Genomic DNA, 14,280 nt, shown 5'->3' on the forward strand with positions numbered 1-14,280 from the left:
GGTGACACTTCCAGGCTTAGAGCTGTATGCAGAACACCTACAAACACAGCAATGTCATTAAAAATACCAGGAGCCCATCCCACAACCTTATATACCATTTTAATCCTAAGAACAAGTATTTAAAGAAATATAATGCAGTGCATATGAGTCCATATTTAGTCCTTTGGGTTTGGAAGTTTTTTTTCTCTCTCATCTTTTGGGGATTGTTTTGGTTATAGATGTTTGGTTTTTAATGGAAATGAAATGTATTCACATATAATCAGATGTAGCTGTTCCATTCCCTAGGACAAAATATGCTGAATTTATACATGTCTTTAGACCACTTTTTAAGTAGCATTAGTTTGAAGTAACTTTAAAATGAGTTTATTTGAAAAAAACCCAAAATACCAAGCAGAACCTCTTAATGGACCTTCTGGTGCATTTGCTCTGGAGTAAGTTTAATAATGGGAAGGATTTTTCTGTGTCACTCTTTAACAATAGTTGTGGATAAAAAACTCCCAACTTGCTTGTTAAATTCCAAGCTGAGTGTGCAGGCCTGGCAGGTAGCCAGCTGAGCAAATGTCACCTCTGCTGAACAAGACAGTAGTTGAGGAATCCTGTGGCTAAGCTGATTATATCCTTATTCAAGGCAGCATTTTAAGTAATGGCAAACTGTTCCTTTCAGAAGATCTTTAGGACTGCATAGGAGATGTTAATAAATGCATATCCTGTTTGGATTTAGCCCTCATTACTATTGGTGGAGGGTTTGCCAACATTAGCACTGTTAAAGAAAGAGATAGGTTCTTTCTAGCTATTGCACATTCTGCATGATTTCACAATGTGCTTTACCGCTCCTTCCACTACCTTGCAGTAAAATCCAGGTGTAGTAATTCAGGCCATAACTGAATACGCTGTGGAAAATACAGGTACAGTTTGGAGTTTAACTGCACATCTTCACCCCCACCCCTGCTCTTTGATGTAGGTTGTACAGGAGAATGAAAATGTTGTCTTCTGCTTGGAGTGTGCCCTGCGGCATGTGGAGAAGCAAAAGTCGTGCCGGGGGCTGAAGATGATGTACCGCTACGATGAGGTGAGATGACACTGCCCTGTGTGCCCAGCACTGGGGAGGACACTTCACTCTGCCTTTGTCCTGCTGAGGCCTCAGGAAAATGGTCTTGGGTTTGGGTGTTTTGGTTTTGTTTTTGATGTGGGAAGAAAGTGCTTTATTACAATTTAAGTAAAAAAAAAAAAACCAAACCAAAGGGAACATGATGACACAGATGAAACCTGAAGTATAAATTCCATGAATATGTGCCACAGAACATAAGAAGCCACTTGATGCTTTGGGATGGAGCATGAGGCTTTGCTTTCACTGTACTTTGGAATACCTTCCCTCTGTTTGTAACTGGAAGTTAGCAGACTTTATTCCAGTCCATCATGATCATCCTCTAGGGCAGACTTGGCAGAGCACATGCAGATGAGAGGTGCAGTAATGGCTCCAAGCAAATGTGATGATGAATAATCCCAGAACTCAAGATGGGGACTTAGGACTGTGCCTGGGTTCTGGGCTGAGGCTCCATGTCTTTAGCTGTGAGGGGACTTGGCCCCAAAGGTAAAGAGCAGAGCAGTGGGAGAAATGACACGTTGGCTCTTGGAGAGCAGCACTGGGTACAAGCAGCTTTTTAAGATGGGCTTCCCAGCATTTCTGAGCACTCCACTGCACTCCTGTTTAAGTGACTCTGGAGGAAGAGCAGATACTAATTTGTGTTTTGTTTTTCCCACTTCCTGAACAGGAACAAATAATCAGTCTTGTCAATCAAATCTGTGGAAAAGTATCTGGTAAAAATGGCAGCATTGAGAACTGTATCAGCAAGCCTACACCAAAAAGAGGACCTCGTAAGAGAGCGACAGTGGACGTGCCATCATCTAGGCTTTCATCCTCCAGTTCATCCAAAAGTGCTTCAAGTTAATCCTGAAGATGCCAACACTCTCATTTTGTCAATTTATATATATTTTTTGTAATTATTATACCATAGTTTGGAGTACTTGCTGTAGAATACACGCTGTCTTTGCACTAGCTCTAAAGAAGATTTTCTTCTGGTTTTAGAGAACTAATTTTGTTTTAGCATTAAACTGTTGAATTTTTTTTTGTTTTGTACTTAGAATAGATAGATACAGCAGTCTGATTTTTTTAAACTGCCGTATGTTCACTGTTTTAAAACCGGCAAGGGGCTGATAAAATATGAATTTGTATTGTCCCTATGGCTGAAAAAAATAAAAAGCCTTTTTGGTAACTGTGAAAAAAGGCTTTTAACCCATTTTTTGAATAGGTTAAAGTTTGATGTGTTTTATAATTTGTTCTCCGATCACGTGAGCAGATTTTTCTAGAGAGAAAAGGGATAGGAGACAAAAACTTGAAAGAAATTGCTTTACTTTGGCTGTCTTTTATTCTGTCACAGCAAGATGAGTTTTGTAATTTTTTAAATTGGAGAATACACACTTTCTTTGGGAGGTTATGGCAGCTGAAGATGGACTTTGTTTCCTAACTGTAGGCAAAAGGAGGAGATTTGGAGTATGTTCTCTTTTACCAGCACATCACTATGCATCTGTTTTGAGGGGGAAAAATAAAAAAAATAAAATAAAAAAAAATTTAAAAATGAAAAAAAAAATTAAAAAAAGGAGGAAAAAAGACTGCCTGCCTTGAGGAGTTATGTGAGGGAAAACTGTGCCTGATTTCATTAGGAAATCCATTCTGTTATTTTTTGGTGCTGTTGGCTACTTTATCAAAAACCCTTCAATAGCATCCTTTAAAAAAAAAGATAAAAAAAGAAAAAAGTGATTGAAGCCATAAGTGCTTCTTTTGTCATAGACGTGCAATCTTTCTAACATTCCATTTCCATTCCACTGCTGTTTTTCACACCTTTACACAGTCAAGCATTAATTTTGTTTTGAATTTGTTTCATTATATGATCACATTTAGAGCCACTAGCAAGTCTGCATATTTCTTTTGAATGTGAAAATGCATTTGCTTTCATCTTGTCTATTTTTTCTCTTCATGTTGTAACAAAAAAAAATCACACCTTTTGTACATATGCCTGTAAATTTTTTTAAATACTTGAGCCTTTTCTTGGGGTGGGGGGAGGGATGGCAGAGAGACAAGATGAAGAAAAGCCTTACGTTTCACTTTCTTCATCGGTTGGATTGGATGCTTACAGGGTTTTTCTTGTAACATTTATAAGTGCTGCTTACATCACTGAACAACAACAAAAAATAATAATGGAGTAGCTGTTGCCCTTTTCTGGTTGTGTGTACAGTATGTGTGGAATAAAAAAGGGAAAATGTTTTCACAAACTGTTTTGTTTCGTAATTGAATTCAACAATACCGTAGCTACCCATATTGCACTGAGCTTGCCAGTGGTGACTGTCAGGAAAGTCCTATAATACAATTTGTTGATTGTTGTTGCAGAAGACTGAACTGTTTTGGAATATTTAACAATAACATAAACAGAGTCAAGTGTTTTCAAATGTGGTTGTCTGGTTTTTATGGCCTTGCTGTGTACTTTTCCCTCTTGACAGTAAACTTCTGACTATGGCTTACAGTTTGACATTTAATTTATTAGCGCTGCTCTGCTCTCTTTCCTTGTAAGGAAAGACTTCATGTTGTTTATTGCCAGTTTTTTGTTTACTTTCCAGGTTTGTACTACGAGGTTTAATAAAAAAAACAAAACTTTTTTGGACATTTTGTCTGTCTTCTGGAAAGCAAGAGAGTAAAGGAAGCTCCTTCAAGATAAATTTCTTTCAACAGCTGCCTTGTTGAATAGTAAATCTCTTAATTGTAGGTAGGGAGCTTCCAACCTTCATTTCCCAGACAGGGATCGGGAAACACTTGGTCAGCTAACAGAAGAATCCTTAAGGAAACTGGCCACTGCCTAGCTGGCAAGCAGGAAGGAGATATCCCCCCTTCCCAGCCATTGGCTTTGCCAGGGCAGGGCTTTGGAAGGGATCTACATCCCACCTCATCCTTTTACTTACACTGTTTCTGATTATATTCCTTCCCTCCGTGCAGAAAGAGCAGGAGCCAGGAGCCTTCTCAAAGGAGAGCAGATCCCTGAAAACAGAGCATGAGACTTTGACAAGCAACAGGTGTTAGACATGGTCAGACCTCAAGTTCAGAGAGAAAAACGACTGCAGAAAACGGGAATGAGATGATGCCTATAGGTCCTGAGGTTTCTAAAATACACACACTTAATTAACAATTAACTCAGGTTTATCTCCCTAGCGTAGTCAAACAGATGTTGCCATGGAAAAGCACATTACATTGGTGCTCCTAATAACCACTTTTCTTCCTGACTTAGGCTCCTCTGTTCACTTGTCATGGATAAAATACCTGTGTAATCAAGTAAAAGACGTGGTTGGGATAGAAATTCTTTATTTTATCTTGAAAGAGGAGTAAGTACACAATGCTAAGATACCTGCTCCACAAGGAGTGCAACATTTCCATATGCTTCTCTCCTCCTTCTCGGGTTCTTAGTTTTTCCTTAACACCTATAACTAAGTTGGTCCTGAATAAGAAGTGTGAGAACAGTAGACACTGCTGCATTAGTAGACAAAGGCAGGAGGCAGACAGTAGGTAGTAAAGAGTAGAAAATAACTTTTCATTTTGGTTTGGATCCTATATCTTCAGTTGCAGCAGCTGAAAACATGCAAGGAACAATTTGGATTCAGTTTTACACATCAACTCTTAAGTACTTCCAATCAGCCATTTAAAGGTTAGTGGTCAAAGTAACTTCTACCTTTCCCCTTAAATTCTCTTATACATAGTATATACAACAGTTTTACTGCTCCCCTGAGCCCCAAGACTACTGTTAAAGTGTGTGTGCTTTAGGCATAATTTTTTCTTTAAAAACCAACCTCCACATGACTGGCAATTTTGTAAAAAGGCAGTATTACTAAGTAAAAAGATCTGGCTGTTACACTTGGTTAGCAAATTGTTACACAGGCAAGCTCTTCATTCACTTGTTCATTCATTCAGAAGTCATTCTTAAAGGATATGGTTTTAAGATTCAAATAGTTTGAGAGTCACTTTCATCACTGCCATCTGAAGCACCCTTTCTCTCAGTTACAGCAGCAAGGGCAGTGTCCACTTGAACCTCCTCTTCGTCCGACTGAACGACAGGGGACTCTCCCTCGCTCGCGTCCTGGCTGGCCGAGTCGGTGCAGGTGGAGGACAGGGAACAGAGCTTCTGCCGTAACTCCGACTGGCTCGGCACCTGGAGACTGATCTCGTTCACGTAGCTGTTGGAGTCGGGCCCTGAGAGGTGGGAAAACAACAGCAACAGTCAAGCTCTGGCTCAGCAAGGGGCTTGAGAAATCAGCACATTAACATCAGCTTAGCGCTGCTTAAGGAGTCACTTTCAGGCTGTTTTCCTTCTTTTGTGAGACACCAAGAGGAAAACCCCCCAATAAACTCAGTGTAACAGAACTACACAAATTGGAAATTTAAAACCAAACAAACAACTACGAAGCAGGCAATAACAGTCATCACCAGTTTTGACTAAAAACGAAGATGCAAAAGCAAATCAAATGTAATTCAGCATGAAAGCAATCCTTTGGTAGAGCTATACCACAGCTCAAGTGCACAGGAGTGGGATTTTAAGACTCTGCTTCCTCTATATCCTGTGCAAAAAAGACTTGCAACACAGTGCAACAGTGTTTGCTTGCAGTTTGAGAGTTCAGGCTTCAAAATTAGATCCTCTTCCCTGGACAGTTCCGGGCAGCAAAAAAGTTAAAATGAGGAAACATCTAAACACTTTCTATGTGATCTGCCAAAAAAAGCCCTTTTTTCCTTCTCTCCTATACCTAACAAGTGTTTCTCCATAGTCAGAGCACCCAGCTTCAGCTGATGAGTAACTTTAGTGAGAAAATTCTCTTAAAAATTTTATTCAGAAGTTTTTCAGAAGGGTCAGATGGATATGAGCTACACCTTACCTCTGCTCAGACTGCACAGCAGTTCAAACCACACTGTCTCTGCCCGCTTCTCAAGTACCTGAGTTATATTTTAACACTAGAAATTTTAGAGAACCTGCCTTGTGTGGTGTACACCAGCATGCATTAGATCAATTTAGACAACACACACAGCAGGAACTTTCAGGAGTGACAGAGCTAACTCAATTTTGCAGTTTAACTTAGTGTCATGAAATGTTGCAAAGCAATGTTCATAAGCTGGCAATGTTTATAGTAAGGCAAATTTGAAAACATTTCAATGTCTTGAGCCAATTCTCATTTTTACCAGTTATTTTAATAACTTACCTGTATTTTGTGGTGTTCAGGCCAATTGTCAAACAAACCTTGCCCTGACAACCCAGTTCTCCACTGACAGCAAAATAAAGAGTTAACAATCTCATTTTTCTGAGAATGAAGACTATTGCATATTTGGTTTGATACTGGGGTGCCAGGTTCTTAAGCACAAAAATCCCTTAATCAGAGGGAAATTAAATGTCTGGAACCACAAGAGCAAGATTCACAAGACTTAGACTGCAGTAAGGTTGCAGTGTTGGAACATTATTACAGCACAGGTACATTATATTGCAGTGTATGTCCACATACAGACACTGCACATATGTGCTGTAATATTTAGATTACAGCATAAAGACCGTATTTTTTTTCAAAAGCTAATGCATTTATCTACTTAGTTAAAAAGGTAGTTTCTGCCCTTCCTTGGAAATCCAGCTGAGACTGTTTACTGTTAAGACATGAAGCTTCTTGGTCCAACATCTGCCAAACAGCCAGCAAGGGGAAAACAGTTCTAGATTCTGCAATTACTGGCAAGCTCAAATGATGATCAGCTTTAATAATGCATGAACTGGATGCCTATCCAAAACCACCCATCTCAATTCAGTTTTTGCAATGAAGCACAAAAACCTAAACCTTTAGCAGTCAAGTGTGCCTTAACCATTTACCACAAGCTTTTCATGTTCACAGCAGGTGTTAATCACCTTCACATAAGGGAGTACTGTACTTCCATGAAGATATTTCAATCTGTATTTTCAGAAGGTATCAAAAGGACCTTTAAAGGAGCTTCATCTCCTATCCCACAAGAAAAATCACTGCAGCTCTTTTTGAGTAAAGGCATTTTAGCACTTAAGTTTTTAACCAGGAAAACACTTCCATGGTAGGTAAAAGATCCAGTATTGAGACACTAATTCTCAGTGTAGAAGATCTTGCATTACACAGCTGGTCCAACCAAGTTAGACAAGCAACATTCTGGATAAACTCTAAGAAATCAGTATTAAAAGTAAAAGCCTAGTTACTGCAAGCTTTCTGTTGACGTTTGTCAAAATGTCCTCTATTAACTCAATATTGGGAAAAATGCCCCTCAAGCCAGTATGTAACACATCACCTATCCAGACTGTGATGAGTACAACAGGGAGCTTCAGTAAGAAAAATAAGATTGTCTGGAAATACCACACAGTTTTGCAGCAGCTCCCTTGTACAGCAACTAAATGTTTTGAGAAGCACTAATGAAGAACAGTTAATCTGCATCAAGTGTGATGTTTTATGAGACAACATCACCCATTACAAAAGGGAGCAGTTCTGCTGGTTTATCACTGTCTCTAAGCAGGCTGTCAGTACAGGTACCATACCCAGCATGGGAGACAGCACATTATTGTCTTCACTTCCTGAGTTTAAAAAGACGTCGAGTGCTTCCTGGTCAGACATGTCCATCAGGTCCATCTGCTCCAGCATGTCCACATTCACCTCCATGGAAGACATACTTCCAATGGGTTCTGCAGGAGAAACAGCAAATGAGTGAAGTGACCATCAGCTACACGAGGTTATCACCTACCAAAGCTCCAGAGGCTGCTCTAAATGTCTGCAGCAGCAATAATTAAACTTAGGAATGGAAGGAGCCTGCCCACAGGAGCTGCTCAGCAGCAACCTCAGCCCAAATCCAAGAGCACTCTGTGCAATCTTTGTTGTGAAACTAACATCCATTACTGCTTCTGTAAACCAAAACATTTTTAGCAGCAGTATTTATAGCAATAACCTTCTCAGAAATAAGCTGAGATGGGACTCAGGCACAAGGATTGAAACTTTCCATTTTGGAACATTCCTTTTCAATTTTTTCAACCAGAAGTCTTTTTAGAGAAAAGCGAACACATTGAAGGACTAAATGTCACTAAATGTCAATATACAAGGGACACAGAAATTCAGAAATCAGGATTAATGTTAACAGAGAGCAGCTGTTCTTCTCTCAGATAATATAAGAATTTACAGTAGTCTGTAAAACCCAAGCTCATGCCCAGTATCTTCTCTCAGCATGGGTATTTCACATTACTAATTACTCTAGCAAATTAATTTATTACTGTCAATACAGTACTGACAATTTGTAAGGGAAGTAAATACTTGGATGAGTATCTTCTTCCTTGAACAGCAAAACATGCAAACAGGAAACAAGTTCAGGGCCACTCAGATTTAAGCCCACCTGCTGCATAGTATCAAATTATTACAATGAACAGTTTACTTGTTTATATAAATGTAACAATTACATTTTTGAAAGCCTTCATAGGTGAACTGAGATCAAATTCTGTAATTTGATTGGGGGATTTTTTTTTCAAATATGCTACAGCTCTGCAGTTTTACATGTCCAAATCTTTCATTAAAACAGTTTCTCTGATACACCCAGGCTCCACATTATCCCAAAAAGCTGAAGTTCCAAATGTTAGGCAGCCTGACACTCTAACAGAGCTGTGTGTCCAGTACCAGCCCATGACAATGTCCACTTTTAGTCTAAAAGGCAACCTATTACAGAAAGCAGGGGACTCAAACTCAGTTTCTCCCCTGACCATGAATTTAGACTTACATATCCCACCTCTCCTTAGCCACCCATGCAGAGCATCTTGCAGATGAGTATTTATAGCAGTCATGCAGAGAAATGGAAACCTTGGATTGTACTCCCCGCTCTGACATTACAAATGATAGCAGAACTGCACTTGGAACAAGGACAGAATAGCTACATTTTTCCTGCCACATGAATACCTAATTTCCCACTGGCTTCCTTACCAGTCCAACAATCTCTGCATTTTGGCCTAACAGATGGAAACCTCCCACACAGAATTCCCTGTAATATCTGGAATTCTTGCGCTTTAACCAGTCCAGAGATGCCAGACTTGTGTCATTTCATAATAAGGAGAGCACTTAATGTGACCTCCTGTGTCCTAATCACACCCAATGGGAATAGCTGTCAGCTGGGAACTGCTGGGAAATGCTACACTGAACTTTTCTCTGCACTTTGCAAAATTTTCTGATGCATCTCCTTGCCAAATGACAACCCCAGGCTTTGGAACTCCAGTGGACAAAGCAGCTGCCTCCATCCATATTTTTATATAGATGCATTCTTCAGCTGCAGAGAAAAATGCTGTTCCAGATGCAGTTCAGTGCTCTGCATCTCCTCAGACAAGGAGCAGAGCCTGACTAATCTTCTAAGGTATCCCAGTATCCCTGGGACACAAAAAGGCTTATCTGAAGTTCCAGTTCTACTGAGGAAGAATTTGGACACTTTTGCTGGGCTTCCTCTGTTAGCATTGGTGGCTCTGCCCGCTCAACAATGCTCTCCAAGCTGGGAGTTTGTGGAAAATGTATTTTACAACTTGCCTCTCCTCTCTGCTATCTGCAAGTATCCTGTGGAAAGGTATTGCTCCATGTCCTGCTGGAAGGCTTCTTCAAAGAACTTCTGGCGCTCCTTCAGCTTCATCTGCTGGGTGTGCTCCATGTCCAAAACCTTCTGTGCATGTTCAGCATCGAGTTCAGCTGAGCATAAAACAAACAGACAAATCAAATATTGCAGGTGTACCCCCCCACTCTCAGAATTTAAAACCTACAGAACCAGTTCAATAAATTCTAACAGACTGTTATGGCAATAAAAGGAGCTCTCTGTGCTTTGCAACTGTATTTTAAACCAGGATGGGAATCCCACATTAGGCAGCATAACCTTCACACTAAAGTGATGTCAGAACCATTTATCTTGAGGCAAGATGTAAATTTCCAGAGCTATATAAACAGAAACACCTGAGAGCACTGTCCATCAACAACTGGGATTTCAGAATCCTGCCAAAAAAACCTGAGGTTTTTTTGATGCTTTTGCAGTCATATGCACCTAATGCACACAAAAGCAACACTTTTCATTTGAATATTGCTGCACATTTCCACTACAAAGCAGGTGGCAAGATACATATATGTACTTATATGTACATACATTTAAATACACGTACATAACATATGCGTGTATGTGCATGTATGCCTGAGATTCTGGCTTTGCCAGCCTCCAGATAGAATGGAAAAATTCCATGAAGAATCCTACATGTATGTGCAGCAAAGGAAATATTAGACAGAATTAGGAAATGTTAGACAGAATATCACTAGAGGAACTCCCTCCCCTCTGTTTTGCTCTACACTGGACAGAGGGGAAAAGAATTGTGCTCTTTATTGCACAGTAACATCTTCTAGAATAAAAACATGTCTTTGCTATTGGAGCACTGACTGCAGACAGACTGTTAGAACATACATCAGAAAAATTGATTTTTAGGAGGAATACATAACCTGGAACCCTTTTCCCAGAGTTCTCCGTTCACTTTTCTGGTGTCATGAGTGCTCTGCTTACAATAGAAAAGGAATTTTCCAGCTGAGCTATTGATGGAAGGGACGGGGGTGGCAAGAAGAGCTGCTGGTCTGTTCCATTCTGCCCATTAGGGAAAGCTCCAACAAATACCACTGGGTGAAAAATGTCCAAGCTTTCACATGCCAGACAGACACAGCTGGAATATGGCATCCACATGGATAAATGCTGAGGGCACATGAGGTTTTCTAGGACAAGCATTGTGTCAGTCTTCCAGGAAAAATGTTTTGTTAATGATATTCTACAAATGGACATTCATTAAAAGCATTTACTATTATGGAAATTATTGCCCAAATGCAGAACATGTTTTATTAAACCAGGCAAAACATCAGAGAGCAGTTAATTCACTCTGTTGCCTGCATCAAGGTCACAGATCATACACAGAAGCAACTGAACTGTGGCTGATGCCAAAAGAAGCCAGGAAAACTGGACTGACACACCAGATATTCATTAAAACATCAGTAAATAAGCAGAAATCTCTTTCTTAAAGGAGATTTCAGAAGCAAAACATCAGTGTACAAAAGGAATGCATTTTTCCTGAAGGCAACATGTCTTTATTATCAATTACACTGTGGTGTACGATGACTCTGTGTCCCCTGGAGCAACTCCTTTACTGCAGTCCTGGATGATGAGCAATTATTAATAACATTGTCTATGATGCAGAAATGCTATTCAGTTGTAATAATAAAAGCCAGAGGCTCTCACAGACAATGGGAATTTTCTGTCTCTCTCATAATATAGTCTGACAGTTTTGCACTCTAGATTGGTAATTCAAGATATTTTTAACCCCAAAACAGAGATGGCATCCAAGTGAGACTTGATACAATCTCTTTGTTGACATCGAGCTCTTTGTTTTTAAATTTTGCCTACAACGTCCTGTAAACTGTTGAAATTGTCACTGGCCAGAGCTGAATGGCAACAGCTGCCTGCTGTGCTGGCATGTTCCACAGGAAGCTGTAAACACATGAGCTGCAGAGCTGTCACAGACTCGCTCTCCAAAGTCAGATAGAGAGTTAACATCTAGAACCTTGCTGCACAATTTCACGCCCTGCCAGGTGTAGTAAGAGGTGCTTGGCTAAGCAAAACCAAACTGCTGCATTTGGGTTTGTTTGTTGTCAGAAATGCTAAGGATGGGAGGTGAAGCCAACCATCAAACATGAAACCAAAGAAAACAGGTGCATTGTTTCTCTCACAGAGCTACTCAGAATTATGTTCTCCCTAAGCGAAGTGTAGTTTATAAAACACTGAAGAGAGACAGAACCAAAGGAGTTCCAAGAAAGACAAGAGTATCATCCATATGCCATCATACACTGCTCATATGAATTCCTCCCAGGATGCAAACTGAGACTTGGCACACTTAAAATACTATTATATTTTTCCTTTCACCCTAAAACTGTACTTTTCAATTAGCAATGGCACCTATTTCTCTATCACACTGTGCACAGAAAAGAAAAAAAGACAGACTACAGAGAAAATGCTAATGCACAATTAGATGCAGACATACAGGAGTTGCCACAATAACCCAAATAAAAGATGACTAATTCCCCACCAGCTATGACTTTTAAGAGAACAGACACTAAAAGTAGGCAATATTTTTCCTAAAACAGTGAACACTTGAGTGCTGAGGCACAGCCTTCTGCACCACACCCAGCAACAGCCCCACAGCTCACCCCGCTCACCTCAGCCTACAGCCCACAGCCTGACACCCCTGCCCCATATCTTCAGAGTTTGAACCAGACACCAGGAGAATCCAAACTCCAAAGGAACAAATGACAATAGCTTGTAGCTATACATCTGAAGTGTAGAGGACACCATTTCCTGGTATCACTCCGAGGCCTGGCTGACACTTCCTACAAATTAAAATTCTGCTGCAGTACCTGAAGTATCTATGCAACCAACAAAGTGACCATTTAATGCTTTAATCTAAAACATTTTCCAGCTATGCACAATAGATTTCCCAAATAAGCTGGAAGAATGACTAAAAAAATAATTAAAATTTTAAAAAATCAGCAACTGAAAACACTGGCTGTTTACATGGCTAGCACATCCCTTAGACCCAACATGAAAGATGTCAAGTTGTCCAAATGGATGGCGGCTTTTTGGTGCTTGCATAGATAACCAGTTTACTTCCCTTCAATTAATTTATTACGTAACTTTACATCTCACGTGACATAGAACCCATAAATGCATCTGTGTCTAAAGAGAGAAAGACACAGAGAACACAAAAAAATGCCCCTTTTTCCTCCCTCCGCAGCTCATTTGCTTTTTGTAGACTCAACCAACCAGACCATAAAATGCATGCACACATTCTTTGTGTTTTTTTGGTTTTTTTGCTTTTGCTACAGATATCAAACCTTCAGTGAAGCAGCCTTTCACTGAACTCACTGCTGGTTTTCGATGTTCCTCCTGTGCTGGGAGAGCTTGAAACTGGCCATGGCATGAAGACACACTGGGTGGAGGATAATCCTTTCCCTTGAACTCCTGGCCACATTCCCGTTCACACAGCCCAGGGTGCTGTGTCCTTCCCTGCTGCCTGATGTGCCGCAGGCTGGTACCCGGCTCGCTGCCCATGGGACCCCCAGGCTTTTCCACGGAGCCAGGGTCATCTCTAAGCCCAGTGCCAGAGCCCTCCATCTCCTCCTCTGGGATAGAGCTCTGGCTTCTGGTCCCACCCCCAGGTAGGAAATGACCCCCAAAGCACCAGGCTCCCACCCAGCCGGTCATTTGTCCATCCTGCTGCACATCCATCCAGGCTAGAGCATCATCACTCGGACGCAGGAGCACCGTGTGAGATTGTCACAACCTATCAGCAGGCTGGCTACTCACTGAACAACCAAAACCCTTCAAAAATCAGAACAGTAAAATCATAAAAGCAGACAATGAAAGGCAGACAGCCAAGCAGCTTTCTGAGTGCATTATGACTTAGCAACCTATACTGCAAACTGCCTCGTTACAGACCTCTTCAACTAAAAATATCAAAGGAAGACAAGACACCAGGGAGTGCTTCAAAGGATGCAGTTTCCCTCAAAAATATTTAAATTATTCTTGACAGAATTTAGAATACATGTTGATGCTGTAAGGGAGGATGTGCAGAGCACTCTTGCACTATAGTCTGCTGACAAAATTTGTTGAAAAAAAATTGTGTTGGCAAAATTTGAGGAAAAAAAGCAGAATAAGGCATCTAGGTGCACACAGTCTTTCTTCCACAGAAGAGTGAAAGGAAAACAAGCGAAAACTACAAGTCCTAATTCTTTTTAAACTCTTATTTAACAGTCTCTTTATAAAGCAATTTGGCTTTGCCAAAGATATAGTCAAATAATTACAATTAAAAAAATTAAGTCCTGATTCACTAGAACGTGAAGTTGGGATTTCACTCAATGACAGAAAGATCATCTGTGTTTGAAAAAAAAACAACACTGTTCCAAATGAGATTTACTGTCCGCCAACTCTCAAAAGCCTGAACTTTCATGAAGAAATGTTTTACTAAAATTAAGTTTATCAAAAAAATCAGTCACTAAAAATGACTCTACGTACTTCTTGATAATACCTAACTAGGGTTTTTATAGATTGCATGAGAATATGAAAACTCTGGTCAAGAAGAAAAGCAGAGGTTCAACCAGTGCAGA

General features: G+C 40.3%; 2 protein-coding genes across 3 annotated transcripts in view; one reads left to right on the top strand and one right to left on the bottom strand.

Annotated features, from left to right (window-relative positions):
* The window catches only part of JARID2 (jumonji and AT-rich interaction domain containing 2), a 213,508-nt gene extending 209,799 nt beyond the window's left edge, over positions 1-3,709 (top strand). For both annotated transcript variants that reach the window (XM_030966482.1, XM_030966488.1), the window contains 2 exons: positions 962-1,069; positions 1,773-3,709. In XM_030966482.1, coding sequence (XP_030822342.1) covers positions 962-1,069; positions 1,773-1,949 — 285 coding nt within the window. In that variant the 3' untranslated portion in view covers positions 1,950-3,709. The remainder of the gene's footprint in view (positions 1-961; positions 1,070-1,772) is intronic.
* Positions 3,710-4,391: 682 nt separating this feature from the next.
* The window catches only part of DTNBP1 (dystrobrevin binding protein 1), a 63,050-nt gene continuing 53,161 nt past the window's right edge, over positions 4,392-14,280 (bottom strand). The window contains exons 8-10 of the mRNA XM_030966492.1: positions 9,634-9,789; positions 7,623-7,766; positions 4,392-5,290 (exon numbers count right to left, since the gene is read on the bottom strand). Of these exons, the coding sequence (XP_030822352.1) occupies positions 5,043-5,290; positions 7,623-7,766; positions 9,634-9,789 (548 nt within the window). The 3' untranslated portion in view covers positions 4,392-5,042. The remainder of the gene's footprint in view (positions 5,291-7,622; positions 7,767-9,633; positions 9,790-14,280) is intronic.

This window comes from Camarhynchus parvulus, chromosome 2, assembly GCF_901933205.1.
Source record: "Camarhynchus parvulus chromosome 2, STF_HiC, whole genome shotgun sequence".
In the NCBI taxonomy this organism is placed as follows: domain Eukaryota; kingdom Metazoa; phylum Chordata; class Aves; order Passeriformes; family Thraupidae; genus Camarhynchus; species Camarhynchus parvulus.